Source organism: Antedon mediterranea, chromosome 1, assembly GCF_964355755.1.
Source record: "Antedon mediterranea chromosome 1, ecAntMedi1.1, whole genome shotgun sequence".
NCBI classification, from domain to species: Eukaryota; Metazoa; Echinodermata; class Crinoidea; order Comatulida; family Antedonidae; genus Antedon; species Antedon mediterranea.
Genome location: NC_092670.1, coordinates 20,069,638 through 20,092,012, shown reverse-complemented (window position 1 = coordinate 20,092,012; position 22,375 = coordinate 20,069,638). Strand labels below are relative to the sequence as shown.

The window sequence follows — 22,375 nt, the reverse complement described above, 5'->3', positions numbered from 1 at the left end:
TATAATATATAAAATAAATAGATAAAAGAAGAACTTAGATGACTTCATATTTATTCACTACAAGTCATCTTAGTTCATCTGGTATCGTTTTATTTTATTTAGCTCTACCTCCGTGTATCAAGCACTCTACCCAAGTGATCTAAATTATCTATATATGATGTGTATTATTAAACTAGTCAACTAACGTTCTTTCTGTTATTCCGAGACTATTACAAAGTCTTGACACTTGATTACAGTTTTAGCCACTACTATAATAGTTCTTTTCATTTCAGTACAACTGATGCGATAAAACGTAAGATAAAATAAAAGTTATACTGGTTTAAACTCAATGAACCATCATATCAATATTCTGTATTCAACCAAAGTTGAAATGTTAATTCCTACTTTAATTCCGTTAGTTAGCATTATTATTTAATTTCATTAGCATTTAATTCCGTTAATTCCTAGTGTTAACTACCAAAGAGTAGTGTTAATTCCTTTTGTTACGAAAATGACGTCCCTTTTCAAGTTTATCTCTTTAAAGATGTTTTTTCCTCCAAGATAGAGAAGGACATGTCATTCACCATTCTTTCAGGAGGACATCCCTATTAAATGGAACCCTTTCATGGTCCTGCAGTTTTATAAATGTTGTTTCTATTTTTAAACAATTATTTTTATTTTTAGATTATAAAAAAAACTTATAAGAACAACTTAATTGAACATTTTACATCATAACATAAATAAGCGCGAGTCCAGGTGCGAAGAGAGCGCTAAGGATGTGCAACTTAGCTTTGGAGAGATAAAATGAATTAGTTAGTTTTTGACTGACTAATTATTATTATTATAAGGTAATTCGTAACCGTAATTCTGTAACCAATACAATTTACAGGGATATTGATGAATATTTAGGAGTAAAAATGTGAGGGTATTTTTCGAAATTCCATAAACATATTTTATGAAATTATGTAACATTATGATAGGCTTTTCCCAAAAAATTATTGGTCAAGTTATTTGTAGGTTCACTAGCTATAAAACTATTAAAGTTTTTTAAAAATCTGCATCCAAGTATAAATGGTACAATGAATTAAATTATCAAATTATGGAAAAAGTGTAATTCCGTTACCGTGGAATTGCCCCATAGTTTAAAAAGTCCTGGATCTGCCCCTGAAGAGTTATCTTAGTGGTGGTGGCTTAGTGGTCTTTAAGTATATAAATATCTACAGTATATGTGAGTAATTAACAATAAAAGGGAATTTTTTTTCTGAACTGTTTTGTTTGGTTTGGTTTTGGTAGTTTAATAATTGTTCTACAAATATTACAAGAGATTAATATGATAAGTCTAGTCTTTACAGAATTGTAATGAACAAAGAAATGTGATATTGTACCTGTCAATCATCAGACACATCACTATGACAACAAATGTCATAATGATAGATACACTGACCCACATGTGATCTCAACTGACCTATAGTGTTTAGGAAGGGGAAACGATCTTCCCCCTTGAGAGATCTGACTGGCCATGGGCCTAGCACCGTAACCCTAGTCACTTGGGCTTGGTTCCCAACTGTCAGCTTTACTTATAGCATACCCCGTCCAATGTAGGCCTGTACTGTCAATTTTTTATGACACAGTAACGCGTCAAGATATAATCTGTACACGCCAGTTTGATCGTTGATCTTATCGCTACGTGTAATCAACGCAGGCTGCATGATCTAGGGGTATGCGACATGGCTTATGATATGATTTCGCTACAGCTGTTCCAACATTTTTTGGTTGTTTTTTGAGTTGTCATGGCACTATATGATGTCATTTGGGACCACACCCATCGGACACCCCATCATTATTTTTGTACAATGCCCTTCCAATATTAACTTTGCCCAAGTATTTAATTTTTATTCTTAATTTTATAACATATGATATTGAATTTGTAGTACATGTTATGTGTAGCATTTTCTAAATAAACTTAATTTCATAATTTAGAGAAAAAAAATATAACACTATAAAAGTATTTAGAATATTAAATTTAAAATGACAACAGATCAGTAAAGACAAAAACTTTGTAATTATAAAGAATACAATATTTGTTTATTTACTATGCTTTATATTTTTTAATTGTTTTTTTAGAAATTGATCCTACTGCTTTAGTGTAAAATATATATATATAATAAAACTAATGTAAAATGTGTAACGAAGAAGTTTATTTGTTCAACTTGTAATACTTACACCTGTTATCTACTTGTTACAACACCTTCCGTTTAAACATTAACTTCAATAACACTTAGCCTAAAAAAAACATGAAGTAACTTTAAATGTCTTAAACAAGTTTCTGGCTTAAATATATTCAAGTTTTCAGAATTCAAATTGATATCGGTGAAGCTTCTGCGTATACATAATTAACTTCAATAGAAATTAGCGATTGGTCTAGACGAAAACTAGTTAAAACAAATTATCTCTACATTCCGCAGTGGAGGTTGTGATTTAGCAGTTTTTACCTCAAAATTGATTTAAAATAATCTATTCTACTTGTTTTCATTTATCTTAATTATTTTATTGTTAAAATGTATTGAGTACAACACACAACAGTGATTTGGTGATAAGTTATGGAACACTATACCAATGAAGCATGAAGCACCAAAGGTTACAATTTTTAAAAACTTTTAAAATTATATTTCATGTACAATACAGCACCTTGGTAAAATTATAAATTTATTGAAAGAAATAGATAAAAGAAAGATTATAGAAAGATAACAAAAATAAGAATATTTATTTTTTTTAAAGTAGACAGATTTGCTGTTTTTTTAACTAAAAAAATGTTTGAAACAACTAGAATTAATATACTAGTTTTAATACAAATACCTATTTAGTATTATAAAGTAAATGTTGGTTAAATAGATTTTAAAGAAAGTTTCTTATTTGACGCAATTAACTAAAGATTCACAATCCTGTTATCTATCAAATTTACATGAGTTTGTAGGGAACTAATTTGTCTTTCTAATTGACCTTCACTTGACCCTATACCTGAAACTAAGTTAATTACTTTATCCTAATTTTATAGCAAGTTTTAAAAAAAACTACTTTTAATTTTCTTAAATATCTGTAAATTAGATCCTAATTTTATACTAGTTCAATTTAAAACTAGTTCTGTTAATTATTCTTAAAGTATCTTGAATGAGTAGTCAAAATATATTGAAAGCTTATAGTTAATGTTGTTAAAAAAAAGCATACTATTTTTAAAAAAAAGAAAGATATACAGTGGAACCCCTTCTCTGGGACACCCATATTAAAGGGACATTTTCTTGTCAAACAAAATAAGTGGTATTTTAATAAACACTAAAACAAATACTAATTCAAGAAACACTTTTATAAAGGATTAAGTTATTTTCTCCTTAAAGTGTGGCTCCCATTAGCTATACAATGCAACAATTTATCTAATTTTATAAACACAAGGAAATCTGATTTACACTATCACTTTTATAGATACTCTAATCACTCTAATAATATCCAGAAACACCTGGGATATTTTAAATTTAAATAAACCAGGTGAACCATTTACACATACCAGGTTCACAGTTGACCCAGACTCTTTAGGTGTGGTATGAGGAAATCTTATTTACTAGTACAGTAGTATCACTTAATATGCAAAATCACTATGGATATTTTTAATTAATGTAAACCAGTGCCTAGTGGAAATCTAAGATCCCATTTATACATAGACCAGCTTATGACCCGTATACTTAGGTTTTACACTTTGTACTTGGGTCTATTTCCTACACACTCTTCCTGAAGGAAATTAACTACAGGGTGTTGGGGGGAAGTGGTTTATTTTAAACTTTGTCAAACATGATGGAACCGACTATTATTCCATTCTAAGATAAAGGTATATCATCTTTTTTTTAAATTTAATTACTGTACTGCAGTATTTTCAGTTGATACTGTAATATACTATAGTAGATATGTGTGGTTCTTTTTAAACTTTGGTGTTCTAGAAAATTGTTTACTTCTTTTCGCTAGTCTACTGTAGTTACTGCAGTATTCTCACTCTTTATGCTGTTGACAAGACAGGAGTGAGATTTACAATATAACAATCTGAAATTACTGCAGTAAGTCTAGTTAATGCTGGAGTAGGATTTAGGGTATAACATTATTGTGATAGTTTAGTGCAGTAATTCCAGCTAATTCAGTTCTACAGTGCTTTAAGGAAAGTGGTTTAAAAAATTAAAAATTAAACATTTTTTTACTTGTCACGCTACCCTAAGATATGTCATTAGAGTTCATTCTCCGAAAAAAATCAACATTTAAAAAAAAACCTCATCTTTCACCTGTTATTGTTAAAAAATATAAAATTTCCGCGAGCGATAATTTCCGCCTAAAAGTTCATTCGGAAAAAAAGTTAATTTGTTTAATTACGATCTGTATTTTTAAATTCATCAAAATTATGCGTCACTATGGTTCTTTTTCAAAATATTCCATGAAAATTTAATAAAAAATACAATAATAACCAAAGGAAATGAATTTTAAACAAAGAATTCACTGCCACGCCCTAAAAAATAATATTCAAACGCAATTAGGGTACATTTAGAAAATCTAATTGATATTTCAATGATATTATTTGAATCATAATATTTCCTTATTGTATTATTTATTTAACTATTTTTATTTTGTCTATTAACTTGTTATATCCTAATTATATTTACTATTTACTCATTTAGTAGCAAAGTTACTCATCATCCATTAAAAAAATTATTCTATTTATTATAATTTATATTTGTACTTTATTATAATTTCTAATTTTCTCATTAAACAGAATATATAATTACTCATACAGTAATTTATTAAAATTTTTTTAGTAACTACTGTTATTCACTGTTGGAAAATTATACCTAATTCTGGAAATGTTTGAATTTAAATTGAATATACTCACTGTTCAAAATTTAAACTGGACATCTAACAATTTAAACTAATCTATAAAATAAGATATTTGTGAATGTAGAAGATTAAGTTCTGTTGAAAAATAATCTATTGCTTATAGTTTCTTAATAGTATAGCTATTACTACAACTTTATGTGACAAAAAAGTGGTTCATAGTATTTATGATCTGGCTTGTGCTTACCATGCAAAAAATATATATATAATTTTCACCTGGGAAGCAAGAGTTCTTTGATCTTTCTATTCAATTTTTTCTGAACTACAATTGCACTATACATTCCCCCCTGAATCACCTGATGATGTGACAACCAACAGATAATCTTGAACAAACATCTACCGTCTTAAAGGAAGTCATCAAAAACTTTGTTAATTTTAATTTTGCCTCGAAAATCCATAGATGATTAAGTCAGTGGGAACTAATTATATTACTGTGACTAATTACTGATCAAAGTAATGAACCCAATTGAACATCCTAATCAGTGTAGGTGTCTGTTTTATACCATCCCGCCTTTAATTAAAAAAATGTAGCATTGCACGATATCGAACATCGTAATCACTTTACAGCTAACACAATGTCCACTGTAAAGTTAATTTCCTATTAAAAGTCACTTGTGTTTGCGAAAAGTTATCACCGTACAAATTGTCGAAACTAATCATGATTATAATATATGCAAAATAATTGGGTCGATTTGTTTGGTGATTCGTGGTGAGCCAACTGTTCCGGCGATTGAAGTATGAAACTCAATGAGTCAGTATACAACTCTGTTATGCTCTGTTATCGTGATCAGAGGTGTACTGCCCTGCCTATATGTTCCTGCCGGTAGCGAGTATTTAGAGCAGTTACTAATAGCTTATCGTGATTAGTGGTGTTCTGCTTTTGTTTGGTTCACCCGGTAGTGTCTCTTTTGATTGGGTACTAACAGTTCATCGTGATCAGTCAGTGCCCTGCCTGCGTTTGTTTCGCCTTTAGCGAGTGTTTATAGTGGATGCCTACTAGTTATTAGTGGTCTTCTGCCCAGCCTTCATTTGTTCCGGTTGGTAGCGGGTATTTAGAGCGATTACATCAGTCCAACGTGCCCAGTGTTGCAGTACCATTTGATTATTCGGTGCATTGGTAGTGGACTATCACTCCTTATCTGCACCTTGTGAACATTCTCTGCTAGAGTACTTTGCTCTGCTCACTCACGGAGTACCAAACTTCTTGTGATTATTACTTTGAAGCCAGTGCCATCAGATGTCACCATTATGATTCTTTCTCAATCGTGTTTGAAATGATAAGTCTTTTGTTTCTCTTGCAGCATACGTACTGTAGACAATGTGTTAACTCTCGTCATAACGGTAAGAGACTTTCTTTGTTGTTAATTTCCTTATTTTATAAATTTACATTGTTTAGGAATAGTTTTACTAGCATAGAGCAAATAAAGTAGTAACAAAATATGCACTTTTGTATGTAAAGCTTTTATTTATCTGAAATGTACAGTATGTATTTATATAAAAAATGTTTCTTATAAGTACAGTATTAAATGTTATATACAAAATGTGTTATATGAGGTTATTGATACTCTGAAGATGTTGCCAACATGCTTTTTATATATGTAGTTATACTAAACTTAAATATTGTTTTAAACTTAGACTTGTTTATTTCAAATTCTCGTACCTTTTTTTTTAAAGGAAGGAATTTACACTCTATAAATTAGAGATTTCCTAAAATAAGGAAGCCCTTCTTTAAAAAAAAAAGTACCTCCCTGGCTGTTGGCCAAATACCATTTATCCTAACATTTGTCACAAAAGAAATTGGTTGGTTTCGGAGACATTTTAGTGTGCAGTTAAAAAGTTTCTAAAATGCTAAAAGAAAATTCTCAGCAGTTTGAGAAATAGTAATCATTTTCTTTTAGTATTTTTAATCTTAACAATAAAAAAAGAATATATTTATACTATGAATACTGTACAGTACATGATTTTTACACAGTAGAACCCCTATAAAAGGAGACACCTTCAGAACCCAATGTCATGTGAATATTAGAGTTAACCATAGTTTTAAAACATATAATATATTTCCCCTTGTTTGTTTTACAGGTAAAGCGTGGTTCCCACTAGCGATGCAACACAAGGACGTAACGCAACGCAAGTGAATTGACCAATCACACGTGATGGCTTATTCGCTTGTAATTGCTAACGGTCTATAACTTCGCTTGTCGCGTTTACATCCTTGCGTTACGTTCTAGAAGGAACCAAGCTTTAGTATCCCCTTTATAGTGGACATGTCCCCTAAATAGGGATGTCCCAAATGAGTTCTACTGTGTGAATATCTCTCTCTCTCTCCCTCTTGACTATTGTGAACCATTTCAAAGGAAAATGTTGCCTCATGAAAAGAAAAAAATACAACAACAATGTTTAATATCTTATAACTGAATTGTGGTTTAGAAAGTGAAAGTTGTATTTTGAATATAAAACAAATAGACAAATTGTAGCACATGTTCAACTGATTCATACATAAAACACAGGTGTTAAGATTGCATATTAATTATGTCTCTATGACAAATAAGAGGTCGACCAGAACTGAAATGGATGGTAACAAGTTTCAGGTTTGAAGCGGAAATTAATTTAAAATAACATCTTCTGTTTTGAATTCATTTCAATCATTTTTTTTTAATGTAGTTAGACTGTTTCTGGGCACAATTATCATATATTTAAATTCATAATCATTAAATACAAGTTAGTTTTAGAACAGATATAGAAAAGGGCAATCTAAACTCTAGTAGCTTTTATACATAAAACCAGTTGAATTTTGTAATTTTTTTTAATCTCCCATACACATGAACTTGTCTATAATAGTTACCTTTGAAAATATTGAGACATAAAAAGTGGATTACACTTCTGTCTTGTTTTTAAAATAAATATATAGGGTACTACACGTAATCTAGAAAAACAGATTTTTACATCAAATCTATTGAATTCTTTGACAACAATTTGTCAAAATTAGGAATTTAGTTACAAACTTATCTAGATTAACATATAATTCATAAAATACAAATTTACAAAATCACAGATTTTGAATGTCAAGTTGTCTATAACTGAGGAAGCTTGTACGAGTAACTTTAAAAATTATTTTGATGTTTTTAGGAATTTAGATCTGAGTTTGAGTCATGTAGAGGCAGGTGATCTCTGCGGAGGGATTATTATGGGCCTGGCTAAAATCCATCTGTCAACGCACATTTTCAAATCTGTCCTTTTTTTTATGACACAGCTTCTTATGAATTTTTATTATTTACGTGTATACTTATAGTTGATTTCATCTTTATGGAATTTGCTTTAATTTTATGTGATGTTTTTTGGTTGGATATTGGTTATGTCTGTATAGTATAAGATTATTAGTTAAGCTTGAAAAAAATCATGTAGGCAGAAGTGCTCGATGCAATGCAGAGCCGAAAAAAAATAAAAACTAGCATCATTATTTTGATTATAAATAATGTTTTGTTTAAATATTTATATAATAAATGGATGAAGAAAAAGTGAGAAAAAAAATTAATAAATTACTTTTTTTTTTAATTTACAGAAAAATGTCCTGTGGATAATAGCAAATTAGCTGTTGTTGTCGCAAACATCGCCGTTAACGAACAAATCAGTGAATTATACGTCCATTGTAAATACGGTTGTATTCCGTCATCGAGCCAAATTCCTGGAGAATACGAAGTTGATCCCGACGGCTGCCCTATGACCATGCGCGTCAGTGAGAAAGTGTAAGTTGGTGGTTAAAATAAAGAGATGGCTAATCTTATACGTGTTATTTAACAATATAAATTAGATGCTTTTACTTCATCAAAGTAACCAGGCTCACACGCTTCCCTTTTATTGATTATTCTTATAAATTAAATTATGAACTGCCTCTTGATATTTATTTTATCATTAATATTATATGTTAGCACTCTCATGTTTTAAATCCTGGATCCGCCCCTGATATTACTGCTGTACTATATAACATGTAATATAGCAATGGCTGGGTCCTTGATTTGATTGTACTTTTCAATAGGACATTTTGCCTGTTCTACAAAACAGGCCTTCCTTCACATTACCCTGTCATTCTACTATTCTTCATATTCCAAATTATTGTATTAAATCGTTCATATGTCCTTATAGCATGTTTCATTAACATGAGTGTGGTTCCCATGTCATTATACTACTGTATTTGTCATAGAATAATACAATCAAAGTTTGTACCGGTTTGTATGTTGGCTTTTAATGTTCCTATTGAATGATTTCTGTATTTCATTCCTGTCTCATTACATTATTCGTCATAGCTAAATTACTATCAAGTTTGTTCCAGATGACTGATTTTAACAGGCCTCTGTTTTACCCCTTTCATCATGATGCTTGTCGTAGTGAAACTATTTGCTGTCAAATTTGTTCCTTTTTATGTGTCCGCTTCATAATATGGAATATTCCGGATGTATGATCTAACTTCTGTCCTTTTTCCATCATAATATTTGTCATTTACTGTCAACTTTGTACCCTTGTCACATGTCCGCTTACGGAATTTTCCGGGTGAATTATTTACAACAAGCCTTCTGTATTACCCCTCGTCAAAGTGAAAGTTACTGTCAAACTTGGATATCATGGAAAGTACCGGATAAGTTATTTTAAGAGTTGCCTCATGTTACTCCTTTATAACCCTCACGTCATGAATGAAAGTAATTGATTGTGCCATGTTTTGGAAATCTTATCTTAACACATGCCTTTTCAAATACCCCTTATTTAGCCCGTTGGGATATTATAAATGCGTAACATAAGCTGTACTAAGTGCCGCATTTAAAAGAAAATAATACTGAATAGAATCTGGCAGTGAGTGAGTTAATTTAATAACCCTCACTTTCTCATTACATAGGAGGTAATTAATAATGCTAGGTAAGCTGTAACAATAACTGAATACCATTACCTCAGGTATTTGACTTGTAATATTTGTATATTGTACAAGCTTCTTCATGGATGCTCCAATCACAAACCACCTCAATTACTGACTGTTCAGAGTCAACTTTACTACAGTCTGAATAAATACATTTCTAGCCAAAAGACCATACTATAATTATATACAAAATCCATACCTAATAGTGTAGTGTACTAAAAAAGTTTTAAATAAGCTAATCTAAAAATTAAACCGTAATTTGTGTTATTTTCTTTTATTTTACAGTACTCATGAAGCCAACTGCGGCTATGCACCTATGAACTGCCCAAATAATCCAAACTGCCCAACAGTCTTAAAAATGGTAAGTACAGGATATCATCACGTAAGAAGGAATTTAAGATTTATTTCTGTCATTATTGAGAAGACACATTCAGTATCGTAGTACTGATATCACTGGTGGATCAGAAAAAAAAAATCAGACATACAAAAGTAAAAGCAATATAAGTATTAGGTAAAATATAACAAAAAGAAAATGGATGATTACTGTAGAGACATTAAGATGATGATTACTTCAAAATCTTGGTAATTTACCATTTAATTATAACCTAAGTATGGTATGTAGGTATTTAATATGTATTTAACTAATTTGGTTTAGTTAAATAATTTGCACATAGGGGGTCAGTTGATACAACTTCCTGTCGTAAGCTTGTCAAACAGTTTCCCTTAACACACTCGGAATAAAGATATTATCAAGTGAGGGCAGTATTTAATTATACTAATAGGACATTAGTTATTAAACAATATAAAATATACTGACTCAAAATGCAGACCTTACCCAAGTCCCAGGTTAACTTCACAGTCCCAATTGGCTCACAGTCATCCATTTTCCCATTTCAATTATCATCAACAATAGTTAAAATCTTTCACTTCTCTACTTTCATAAAGAAAGCTGAATAAACTGTTAAAACAAAGTTGCTAACAGTAGTTGTTTTAGTTGTAAACTGAAGTACTGCAAATTTCAGTTAATTTGTTAATATATTTAACTAGATTTTGAAACTTTCAGCAGTAACAAATGTTGGCACCATCCCTTATACAACTTACACCATTCAGATCCTGGCTTTAGAAACATAAGGTCCCATTGGAAACAACTTCCGAGTACATGTGAGCTTTTAAGATGGAATTTAATTCTATTTGACACTTTGAGGGCCCATAATACCTTAGGTAGTGAGAGGTGTTACAGGGAATTAAGTTTAAAAGTTCATTCACATGGTAAAGAGAAAGTATAATGATTATATTATAAACTTCACAACTTTATGTAAGGTATGACAAATGTAGTTTGAAACCAGGCCTGGATTATTAATGATGGTGTGATACATATTATGTAATAATGCTCCATTAACTAGGCACCACCCCATTCAGATAAAAACACCCTGAGCTTACAAGGGAATTGATTCCTATGCCTCCAAGAACTTGCTTTGATAAATGTTCATTCCATTGGAACTCTGCACACACTTTTGTGCAAAAATTTATTCCAGGTATTTCGAAAAATGTTATATTGATTTTATATATATATCAATCAATCTTTATTTTCCATCATAAAACATACATAAATTCAGATAAAAAATGTATAACAAAGGCAACGTTGAACAAATTGTTCAATAACACACACACAGAGCAAACCATGGGAAAGACTTGATTGATTTTATTCATCATTAAAGCATGTACTGCAGTAACTGAAGAAAGAGATGCTTTTTATGTTAGAGAGGGGTGCAATAAAAAAAATTTTGCTGCAGTAACTGAACTTATTTTTATCTTTTAAATGACTTATTATTTTCTTTGTACAGGATCTAGAATCGCACATGAAGATGTGCAATTTATGTAAATGCGACCATAGCAAATACGGATGTCAGTACGTGGGCACACTTGAAGAGGTCAGCACGCATCTCCAAACGTGTTACTACGACAACATTAAGAACTTCTTGCAGAACACAGATGACAAGATGCGAGACCTGCAATTAACGATTCGTCAGAAGGACCAGGAGATTGGCTTTCTACGCTCCATGCTTGGAAAATTATCAGAGAGGGTCGATCGATTGGAGAAATCTTTAGAAATGAAGATTAGTAAGTGTTTTATTGTATTAAAGTGTCTGGTTTATTAATTACTTACCTGATAAACCATATAATAAGATCAATTTCAGCAAATAGAGCAATTGATGTAATAACTATACTGGCTGGTGCTGCTACATAAAAAGGAACAATGACTAGAGACTTTTTGTGGCAAGTCTACCATAACCACATAAATACTAAGCAAAATATGTACAAAAATGCTTAAAATACTGCTGTTTGTAGGAACATTCAAGTCTCTACACCAGCTTCATGCATTGCTACTGCAGTCAATTAAAGTGATCACATATAAATCATTCATATCTAGTCTCTAAGCTCTGTCTACACTATCAAACTAGTTTGACAAAAATGGTAGTGATGTTCCCAAAAATGGTAGTGATGTGCCCAAATATGGTAGTGATATGATATCATCGTGTCCATATATGGGCAGATCACATTAAGTTTGATAGTGTAGACAGAGCTTAACAACATCTAAGTAACAAAATATACACCAATGATATTACATTGAAAACAAATTACACTCAATATCCAACAGGATATTACGACTTATCTGTAATTTAATTATTATTTAAAGATTGAAATAGAGACTAATCTAAAAATAATTTGCGATTAATTGGTAATTTCAAATGTGATATGTGTTCTGAGAATAACAATATTACATAATGGATGTCTGGAGGTTAAGGATGTTAATTATTAGCCTGTAGTGGTATGCTAGGCCATGCCCCAATGTACGTTAAGGTTATAATGTATCTGGGAAGTGGATGTAGTTGGTTAAAACAAGGAGTTTATGATTGGTGTCATTGAATAATATCAGGCCTAACCACAAACCACATAATTAGTCATGACAAAAGAGCATATGTGAACACAAAATGTTGCTATGGTAAATATAATGCAAAGATATAGTGGTTTTGAATATAACCACAAACCACGTAATTAGTCATAATTTTGCCAATAAATAATTTTGCCATGGTAAATGTAATCATTTGCAAAGATTATAAGGGTTTTGAATATATAACATTTAATTTTTATTTAGATAATGTTTTCTTCATTATGCTTATCTTCAATGATCTTATCTTCAATCTTTTATATTTTTCTAGGCTATTTGGATGAGAATCAAAGCAGAATGGAAAAATTAGTGGGTGAGTGATACTTGACCAGGCAAAATGCCCAACCTTAAAATGGCCTCCAACAAACCTGGCCCTGGCGATAAAACAATGAGCCTAAGGGGGAGGTGTTCACATTAAATTGACTTAAGTGAATTATATAGTATTTTCCTTGACAACTATTGCCAAAAGGTACCTATAAAATAGCTCACTGTATTACCACAAAAATTACCCATAAGAAAATAAAAAATATTTTATATATTTCATGCCAATTTACTGTAAAATGTAAGGTAAACTTGTGCTTAGAGAAGGGAATTGTAACTCCCTGCTTAGAGTAAATTTTACAGCCTTTTATTGCATTGATTTTAAAAATACACATTGAGGGCAGCAAGCAGAGGAATGCAAGAGATTATAATTTCACACATATCCACTAAATATTCCTCCAATTCTCAAGATTATCAAAGTTACTCAAAATTTTGTTTTGGTTTTTTGCAGAGGACCTTGATGAGAACCAACGAGAGATGTCAAACGAGATGTTGGACAATCGTAGAAAGTTTAGCACAATTAACCACGAGATAGCTTACATTATTGGCAGGTTCAATGATGGTAGGTCATAGTTTATTCATGTCCATATTTATGATTTACAAGAAGGGGCTTGGGTTCTCAGAGAAACAACAATATGATACACAATATACATTATAAGTCTTCGTCAACATGTACAAGCAATGCACCAACGAGCTGCAGTCAAAGTTAACTAACTGCATGCCCTGTCACACTGTATCTTTAAGCGTGTCTTCACCTTCATCTAATTTAGCAGTAACAATAGTAAGACTTAATGTTCTTTGTTACTTAAATATGAATTTATTTGGTTAAAAACACATGTCTCCTTATCATACGACAGTGTTTAAAATCTAATTTCCATTTTTTTCGTTCCGGTGTGTTATACAATTCCTCCATGGTTATACTATTCATTTATTTGCCAATTATTTTGTTATTACAGAACCCCAACAGCTGTATCGATGTAAAGGGACTTTTGTTGGCCATCAAGGCCCTGTGTGGTGTTTATGTGTACATGGTGACTACCTATTCAGTGGGTCATCAGATAAGACCATCAAGGTGTGGGACACCCGTCCAAGTTACACATGTCACAAAACAATGGAAGGACATACAGGCATTGTGCTAGCTCTGTGTACACACGGGTAAGTGTTTAATTATACTTTTACCTCTGTTGCTGCAGTAATTTTATATCAGTTGCTGCAGTAATTTTTCATCAGTTTCTGCTGAGTATACGTTACTGTGGTTTGGATATAAACATAAGTTTTGCACAGTATTGTCTATTAGTTCTTGATATGCACTCGTTTTTTTGACCCAATATATCCTTTATACACAGTTTGTATGTGTCATGTAATTAAATATATTTAACTATATTATTTCTATATTTTTCAGTAACAAATTGTATAGTGGTTCTTCAGATCAAACTATCTCTGTAAGTATATATTTTTTATTAGTAAATATACTAAATTGTTTACAAAATAGTCAAATATATGATACTGTAGTCTAAAGGTTCCAGATAGCAATTCTTAAAGAAAAACATTTTGGCACACATGGCATTTCATACCTACTTTGATCAGGAATCATCATTAATATAAAGCTTCTACTGGTGGCACTACATACTGAGAATAAACTAGAAAGGTCTAAATAAGCTGTAAATGTTTGTATGTATATGCAAAACCATACACTTTCAATTAGTATGTATAGAATTAGCTTAGTTGGCCTCTAATAGTACTTATAATGCAGAGCAGATTTTCAAGCTACATATATAATTTTCATATTTGTTGTTGTTGCAGGTTTGGAATATTGATACTCTGGAACATGAAAAAACAATAGCAGCACATGAAAATGCAGTGTGCACCCTGGTTAGTGCTAATAACATGCTGTTTAGTGGTTCGCTCAAAGTTATTAAGGTTAGTCTAAGGTTTTTCTGGTTTTTTTTTGTAAGTTTTAATGATACAAACAACTGAACAGTTCAGTTTTTTGTATCATTAAAATTGACCCAGTCAAGATATGATATAAAGCAAGATATCTTTATGGTATCTTAAATATCTTATCATTTAAATCATGATACAATTTATATATCAGTCTGGTATCAGAAATTTTATGATATCAATCCGATGATCTCACAAATATCTCAAATTTTAATCAAGCTGATTTCATGTACCACAGCTGAATAGGAATAAAATTATTTTTTATTTTAAAAACCACTGTATATATTTATTTTGTATATTTAATTTTTCATAGGTATGGGATGCACATACTCATGAGTTAAAGAAGGAATTAACCGGTCTGAACCATTGGGTTCGTGCTTTAGTTGCTACTGAAGAGCACCTTTACAGTGGTTCTTTCCAAACAATTAAGGTATGTTAGCAATGATCTTGAAAAATCATGCTATTTGCTGCAGTAATGTTACTGTGGATTGCTGCAGGACTCAATATAAATATTTAAGTTGTGTGTAATTTTTATTTATAGAACTTTTCAGCGGAATGCATCAAAATGAAAACAAAATTATCAATTATTAGTTAAGACTTTTTTTTTAACCCTTGTATTTATTTATTAATTAGCAAGAGTCACTCAATGTAATAAACAAAATGTGAGTATAACAGTAAGACTCAAGTTGAAAGAATATCCTAAAGAAGGGTCCAGAATACGGAAAAACAAATTGCATTGCTTACTCCTATAAAAAAAGGAAGATGTTGTTCTTTGTTAAATATGTAAGCATCTTTATTGTCTTGTGAATGAGTTGAATATTCCGCTCATGGCCTAACTATTTTTCTGCAGATTTGGAACATAAACAGCTTAGAAGTAACAAATGTCCTAGAAACATCAGGAGGCTCTGTATATTCAATTACGCTCACAAATGAACACATCATAGCTGGAACTTACGAGAACTGCATTCATGTATGGGACCGTAAATCCCATGATCAAGTGGAGACGCTGACGGGACACGTGGGCACAGTGTACGCACTAGCTGTTATCAGTGCTCCGGGCAGTACACGTGTATTTAGTGCTTCATATGATCGATCTCTCAGGGTGAGTGTAATTATTTATTTATAGTCAATATTGGTTTTTAAGCAGACTCATCATGTAGCTTTCTCCTTTGTATTTATCCAATAATATTCAATTTCTAAACTAATTTAAAGTAACACGGATACTCTAGTTGACTATCCTCTAAATATAATTGGAATAGTTTATTTTTTATATATGATATTTAATGTGTGGTGCCCATATATGGACATGATAATGTCATATCACTACCATATTTGGGCACATCACATTTTTTTTCAACTAGTTTGATAGTGTAGACAGAGCTTTAGAATTTACTAAAAATAATAATAAAACAATACTGTAAAAGAAGATTATAACCAAATTAAAAATGTTGCATAATAATTAAAATTATATATTTATATTTATTATTATAAGACATTTTTAGTTAACATTTATTATTACTATTATTTTTTAGGTATGGAATATGGAGAATAAGACATGTCAACAAGCTCTGATACGACATCAGGGAAGTGTAACATGTCTCGCTGTCTCTAGAGGGCGTCTTTTCTCTGGTGCTGTTGATAATACTGTTAAGGTAAGTGAAAGGAAATTTACGTTATTTATGTTACCACCATTATTTGTTTATTACTTTGACCATATCCTGTATAGTATTTGTTTCTACATCTGAATTTGATTTTATTTATTAATAATTAGAACAATGCATTTTTTATTGTTATTTCCTTTCTTTCAGGTTTGGCAATGAAGCACCACACTCTTTACAAGAGTAAAGACTAAAATGACCAATGTTATACTCTGTACACATCTTTGGAGAAAGTGTTTGTTAGAAAGGTCTTTAAAAAGTGGAAATAATATGATTTCATCATTAAGAAGACTAAGTTATATCAATAAAGTTATCAGAAGTGATGAGAGGTCTTTATTAGACTCTTGTTTTACTGCAGAACAGTTGAATATAAAAATGAGAATGTAATTGCATCAATGTTTATCTAGTTTGTAATTCGTCCATTTTTCAAGTAATATTTGCAATGACTGTGTATGCAGTAGAATAACTGCAGTAATTGCAGTAAAATGTTGTTAGCAAGAATATTTTTTAATAACTTTTTGCCATAATTTGATTTCATTGCAATATACTTTAAAATAAAATGAAAAAGAAAACTGTAAAATTTGTAAAGTATTTCTAAAGATGTAAAAATAATATTTGCATTTACAATGAAAAAAATAAAAATATTTTACACTCTTTCATAAATATTTTTGGAGATATTATTTTTGAGAAAATAAATTTGATATTTTTAAGAAAAGAGAAATTGTACATTAGATTGAATCATGTAATTGTAATTTTACCAATTTGACAAAAACACCAAGAAGTCATAAAAGCCATTTTTTGTCAGTGTTTTATTATTATTTATTTTCTTATATTTACTGTATTAATTACATTTTAACTATAAATGGCTTATGAAGAAGTAGTTCTGTTTGGTATTATGTTCACTAAGTGCTTTTTCTGTTTTATCATAAAAGCCCATCTTAGGGTTTAAGTCCAACCTGTGGCATAGACCATCCTAAGTTATAAATTCTCTAGGAGTCCACCTGGAGTAAAAGCTCACGCTCCAACCATACATTGAAAAAATGACCCCAACCTACAATATAGTACATTTATTTTATCATCTTATAATACTTGTAACAGAAAGCCTTTGTCAGGTTAAGCCATTCATAGATTAATTTGTTTGATTTTTATATTTATTATAAATTAATTTACATACTTAATTGTATTTTGATATTTTTAGTACTTTTTTTTATATGAAGTGTTTGTCTTGTTACTAATTTTAATTTAATAGTTTCATAAAAACATTGCTTTGTACATTTATTAAAAACAATGTAAATAAACATTACAGAAAAGAAGAATGTTGGTTGATGAAATTAATACATTTTTTTAAATTACAGTAATTAAGAAATTGTGTTTTGCTAATTAATTACAACAGGGTACTATTATGTTTTGTTTTTTTTGTTATTCTGGCAATCGTAGTCCTAACGATAATGAGGTCCAAGTATATTGATGAGGTATCCCTAAATGTTAATAACGTAGCGTTAAGTATTAATGAGGTAGCCCTAAATCTTGATGATGTAGCCCTAAATCTTGATGATGTAGCCCTAAATCTTGATGATGTAGCCCTAAATCTTGATGATGTAGCAACAAATATATTGACGAGGTATCCCTAAATGTTGATGACGTATCGCCAAGTATATTGATGAGGTATCCCTAAATGTTGATGAGGTATCCCTAAATGTTGATGACATAGCTAGCGCCAAGTATATTGATGAGGTATCCCTAAATGTTGATGACATAGCTAGCGCCAAGTATATTGATGAGGTATCCCTAAATGTTGATGACGTAGCGCCAAGTATATTGATGAGGTATCCCTAAATGTTGATGACGTAGCGCCAAGTATATTGATGAGGTATCCCTAAATGTTGATGACGTAGCGCCAAGTATGTTGATGAGGTATCCCTAAATGTTGATGAGTACTAAATCAATTAATACTGTAGTATTTTAAATGAATAAAAGATTAATATTAATTAATTAATATTAAGTATGCTGATGAAGTAGTCCTAGATTTTGATGACGTATCGACAAGTATGATGAGGTAGTATGTTTATAAGGTAGCCATAAATGTTTATGACATAACGCTAGATGTATTGATGATAATATGTATGTTTCATAGGACCAGTCGATGATGTTCATGCATGAAAAAAAAAAAGAATAATGAACGTGACAAATAATGTACAGTTTAATATGGGAATGTATCCTCAAATATTATTAAGTTAGAAGAATATAAAGTTTTTTTACATCTGCATGCATTTGGCAATAACACGTACATACAAGGTGTTTATTTATTAAAAGAAAATAATAATAACACCTGTGCTATACTGTAAAATTGTCAAACGTGTCTTATTTATTGGTTAGAATAAAAAAGGAAGGCTTTTATTAACTAAAGAAAATACGGTAGGCCATAATTAATACCTGTAACGTTATTTATGTTGACTCTCGCGTAATTTACGACGTACTCCATCGTATCTGATCGGGTTAGAAAAATATGTCAACTTATACCACCATCACCCTTGTAAAATCAACTTCGATTCAAAGAAAGTGGATCAAAATTGACACCCTAAACGATGTAAAATAACTGGTCGCATGATATAAAGCGCGATTGTTATCTTACATGTAGGTCGTCTTACGCATGCCCTACACGCCAAATGGACGAGTCTTAAGCGCCAACACGTGCAATCATTTCTCATTCTCTCAACTCACACACTCTAGTGACCATTATTGAACATTCTGTAAATAAAACAAAATATACAAGACAATGCTTTCAGTTTTCCTGCTTGAAAAACAGGCATTTATTTTACTGGGTATTTTAAGCAAATGATTATTTTTAGAATGTCTCTTTTATGGAATATACAAATAAATAAGTGTATACAAATTGTTTAAAAAGTCCAAAAAATATTTATTGGTACCATCTCGTCCAACATTTGTTTTCATGGCAACAGATTGCCGGTGATTCCGAATTAAGTTCCGTTCATATAAAATATATACACACTACAATGTATTTTAAAATCCTATATACATCACAAGGAAACACGTGTAGCATTATCTAAAAAGTTATTTTAAAGGTCTGAAGATGTTTTTAAGTCGTTTACTTCTTTGCCGCTTTCTTTGTGGTCTTCTTCTTGCTGGGAGATTTCGACTTCGTTTTTTTCTTAGCAGGTGACTTGGCCTTCTTTGGTTTCGATGCTTTCTTTTCTGGCTTTGATTTCTTCACAGGCGACTTCTTTGCTGGTTTCTTTGCTGCCGATTTCTTTACTGCTGCTTTCTTTGGAGACTTCTTCTTTGTTGCTTTCTTGGCAGCTGGCTTTTTAGCAGCTGGTTTCTTCTTTGCAGCAGCAGCTTTAGGTTTGACCACCTTTGCTTTATCTCCCAAACGGAAACTACCGGATGCTCCTTTTCCTTTAGTATGTTTCAAAAGTCCTGAAGCTTCCATACGTTTGAGTCCAACTCTTACACGAACTCTTGATTTTTGTGGGTCTCCGACTTTGTAGTTAGCCAAGATGTATTTCTGAATGGCCTGTCTAGACGACCCGCTTCTATCAGCAAGAGTAACAATTGCTGCCCGAATCATCTCATTATAAGTTGGATGATCAGCCGGCACCTTCGGCTTTGATGGCTTCTTTTTAACTACTGCTGGCTTAGTTGCCTTCTTAGCTTCTTGTTCTGTCATGATTATGGTTTTAAGTTTCGTACTCAGCTGACGTTCACTGCCGATACAAAAATAATCGAGTGTTCCTGCCGCTAGGTGACGCGCTACTAATATACCTTCATTGCGGACGTGTTCGTTAGCACCATAACAAAACTTGTACATTGTTGTTGAAAATGGCGACTTTTCTTGTGTTTGTGCTTGTATGTTCAAAAATATTTCTTCATAGCTTGTTTGGCAGACTTGATTCACTAAAGTTAGGTACGTTGATTTGTAGATGAATAAATATATTTTAGAATAGTGTAATTAGTTAATAAAAATATTCCGTAGTTTTTTCGGTATATTATGGAATTCAAAGGAATATCGATATCATGAAAACCGTTCTACAAAGTTCATAATATCACAGTTTTTTGGTGACTTGATCATTTTAATAATCAAGATAGCCAAAATGAACTATAATGTATTGGCATTCATCACCGCAGCCTTCATTTTAACTTGGTTTTATTAACCTACTTTGCGAAAGGAACGAATTTAGTCAAATAGCACAAAATCTCGTCAGCCGCCATATTGGTTAAATCTCTATGCTACAGTTTTTCTCCTAAAAATCACATTTTTCCTTAATAAAATGTTATTAAATCTATGGGGCATAATTTTATGTTGTATATTTACAAAATGTAATTACTGTCACATCGTAATTATTTCTAGTTTAGGCATAAAACTGCGAAAACCCATTCTCACTGGTCAGCCTGTTGACAAAAAATATCTTCGCTAACGAATCATAATCTACAGAATGTAAAGATCATTACAATCGGAATGTTGTTTTTCGTAACCTTCTTGTATGCCTACCTTTCCAAGATTTTGCATAGAACTTAATATAATAGTATTGAACATGTTTGCACATTTTCATAACTTATAATTAAGTATTTATTGAGAATTTTTGTTTTTTATTATTCATTATAACTGCCGACTGCGTCACAAACATTTCTGGGCGCGTCCTTTTCCGATGGATGCTGTGCTATAAAACATGATAATATTACGACATTTATCGCTATTTTATTGCATTTTGTTCAAAATATAACATGAGTATGTCTTGTTTATATCATTACAAACAATAGGGAGTGTACTAAACCACAATTAGTTTTTTATTTGGCATTTTATCTCATTTTTGTCCTCACATTGAAGGAGGTCATCATGAATAAATGTTGACGCCATCTTGAAAACGATTGTGAAAATAAAAATATATAATATTATCACTTTAAAAAAATGTTTCTGTGTGACACTATAGAAAACTGACAGCATTATGAAAGAAATAATATTTATTTGTAAATATCTGGACTTTTTTTTATTCTTGATGTGCACAAATTGTCAAATTAAGGCCGAAACGTTTTCGTTCAATACTAATATCACAGGGGCAGTGTAATTCAAATAGTTGTAAGCTATATTACATTATTGGACCAAAATAATTTAATAAACTACTGTACATTAAAAAAAATGTCATAATTTTTTTATTTTTTTTATTTTAATGTGTTTTATAAATTTAATTTAAAATGTCACCAAAGCAATAATATTACTATTTTGTTAGCTGCTTTCAATGTCACTGACTAGCGTTGAGCGAAATCTTTTATATTTCTATATTTCTGTTTACATATTGTTTATTTCATGATCAATGTGTTTAGTTTAACAGTTCTATAATGCCATTAATCAGTAATTTAGACATCCTCTAATGTCTGCAATGCCAGATCCACATGCTAGAAAATGGTTCATCCGTTCAATTGTTTCAACTTTAACAAAAATAAGCAGAAAAGCTCTTTTAACATTTTTTCTCAACAATAATTGGAAAATTTGTTGCCGATTTTTAAAAAAATAGTTTCATTTTATTAATTCATTCTGAGTTTGTTTCATTGAAAAAAACTTTCAATAGATTTGAAAGACTTAAATATTTAATTGTATGTATGTAGGCCTATGTAGTGCACTTTTATTCAAATATTGAATTCATGATTAACATGATTAACTTATAACTATAAGACAGATGTATT

General features: G+C 31.0%; 2 protein-coding genes across 5 annotated transcripts in view; one reads left to right on the top strand and one right to left on the bottom strand.

Moving 5' to 3' along the window:
• LOC140061134 (E3 ubiquitin-protein ligase TRAF7-like) overlaps positions 1-19,022 on the top strand; it is a 55,035-nt gene extending 36,013 nt beyond the window's left edge. For all 4 annotated transcript variants that reach the window (XM_072107600.1, XM_072107609.1, XM_072107591.1 and 1 more), the window contains 13 exons: positions 6,204-6,243; positions 8,462-8,645; positions 10,091-10,166; positions 11,650-11,926; positions 13,027-13,068; positions 13,528-13,638; positions 14,033-14,231; positions 14,479-14,518; positions 14,880-14,996; positions 15,331-15,447; positions 15,868-16,119; positions 16,550-16,669; positions 16,826-19,022. In XM_072107600.1, the coding sequence (XP_071963701.1) occupies positions 6,204-6,243; positions 8,462-8,645; positions 10,091-10,166; positions 11,650-11,926; positions 13,027-13,068; positions 13,528-13,638; positions 14,033-14,231; positions 14,479-14,518; positions 14,880-14,996; positions 15,331-15,447; positions 15,868-16,119; positions 16,550-16,669; positions 16,826-16,837 (1,587 nt within the window). In that variant the 3' untranslated portion in view covers positions 16,838-19,022. The remainder of the gene's footprint in view (positions 1-6,203; positions 6,244-8,461; positions 8,646-10,090; positions 10,167-11,649; positions 11,927-13,026; positions 13,069-13,527; positions 13,639-14,032; positions 14,232-14,478; positions 14,519-14,879; positions 14,997-15,330; positions 15,448-15,867; positions 16,120-16,549; positions 16,670-16,825) is intronic.
• A 433-nt stretch (positions 19,023-19,455) lies between these two features.
• Positions 19,456-20,578, bottom strand: LOC140047752 (uncharacterized). Its single transcript, XM_072092790.1, has one exon. It carries the CDS (start codon positions 20,502-20,504, stop codon positions 19,782-19,784), a length of 723 nt encoding a protein of 240 aa, XP_071948891.1. The 5' UTR covers positions 20,505-20,578; the 3' UTR covers positions 19,456-19,781.
• Positions 20,579-22,375: the final 1,797 nt, after the last annotated feature.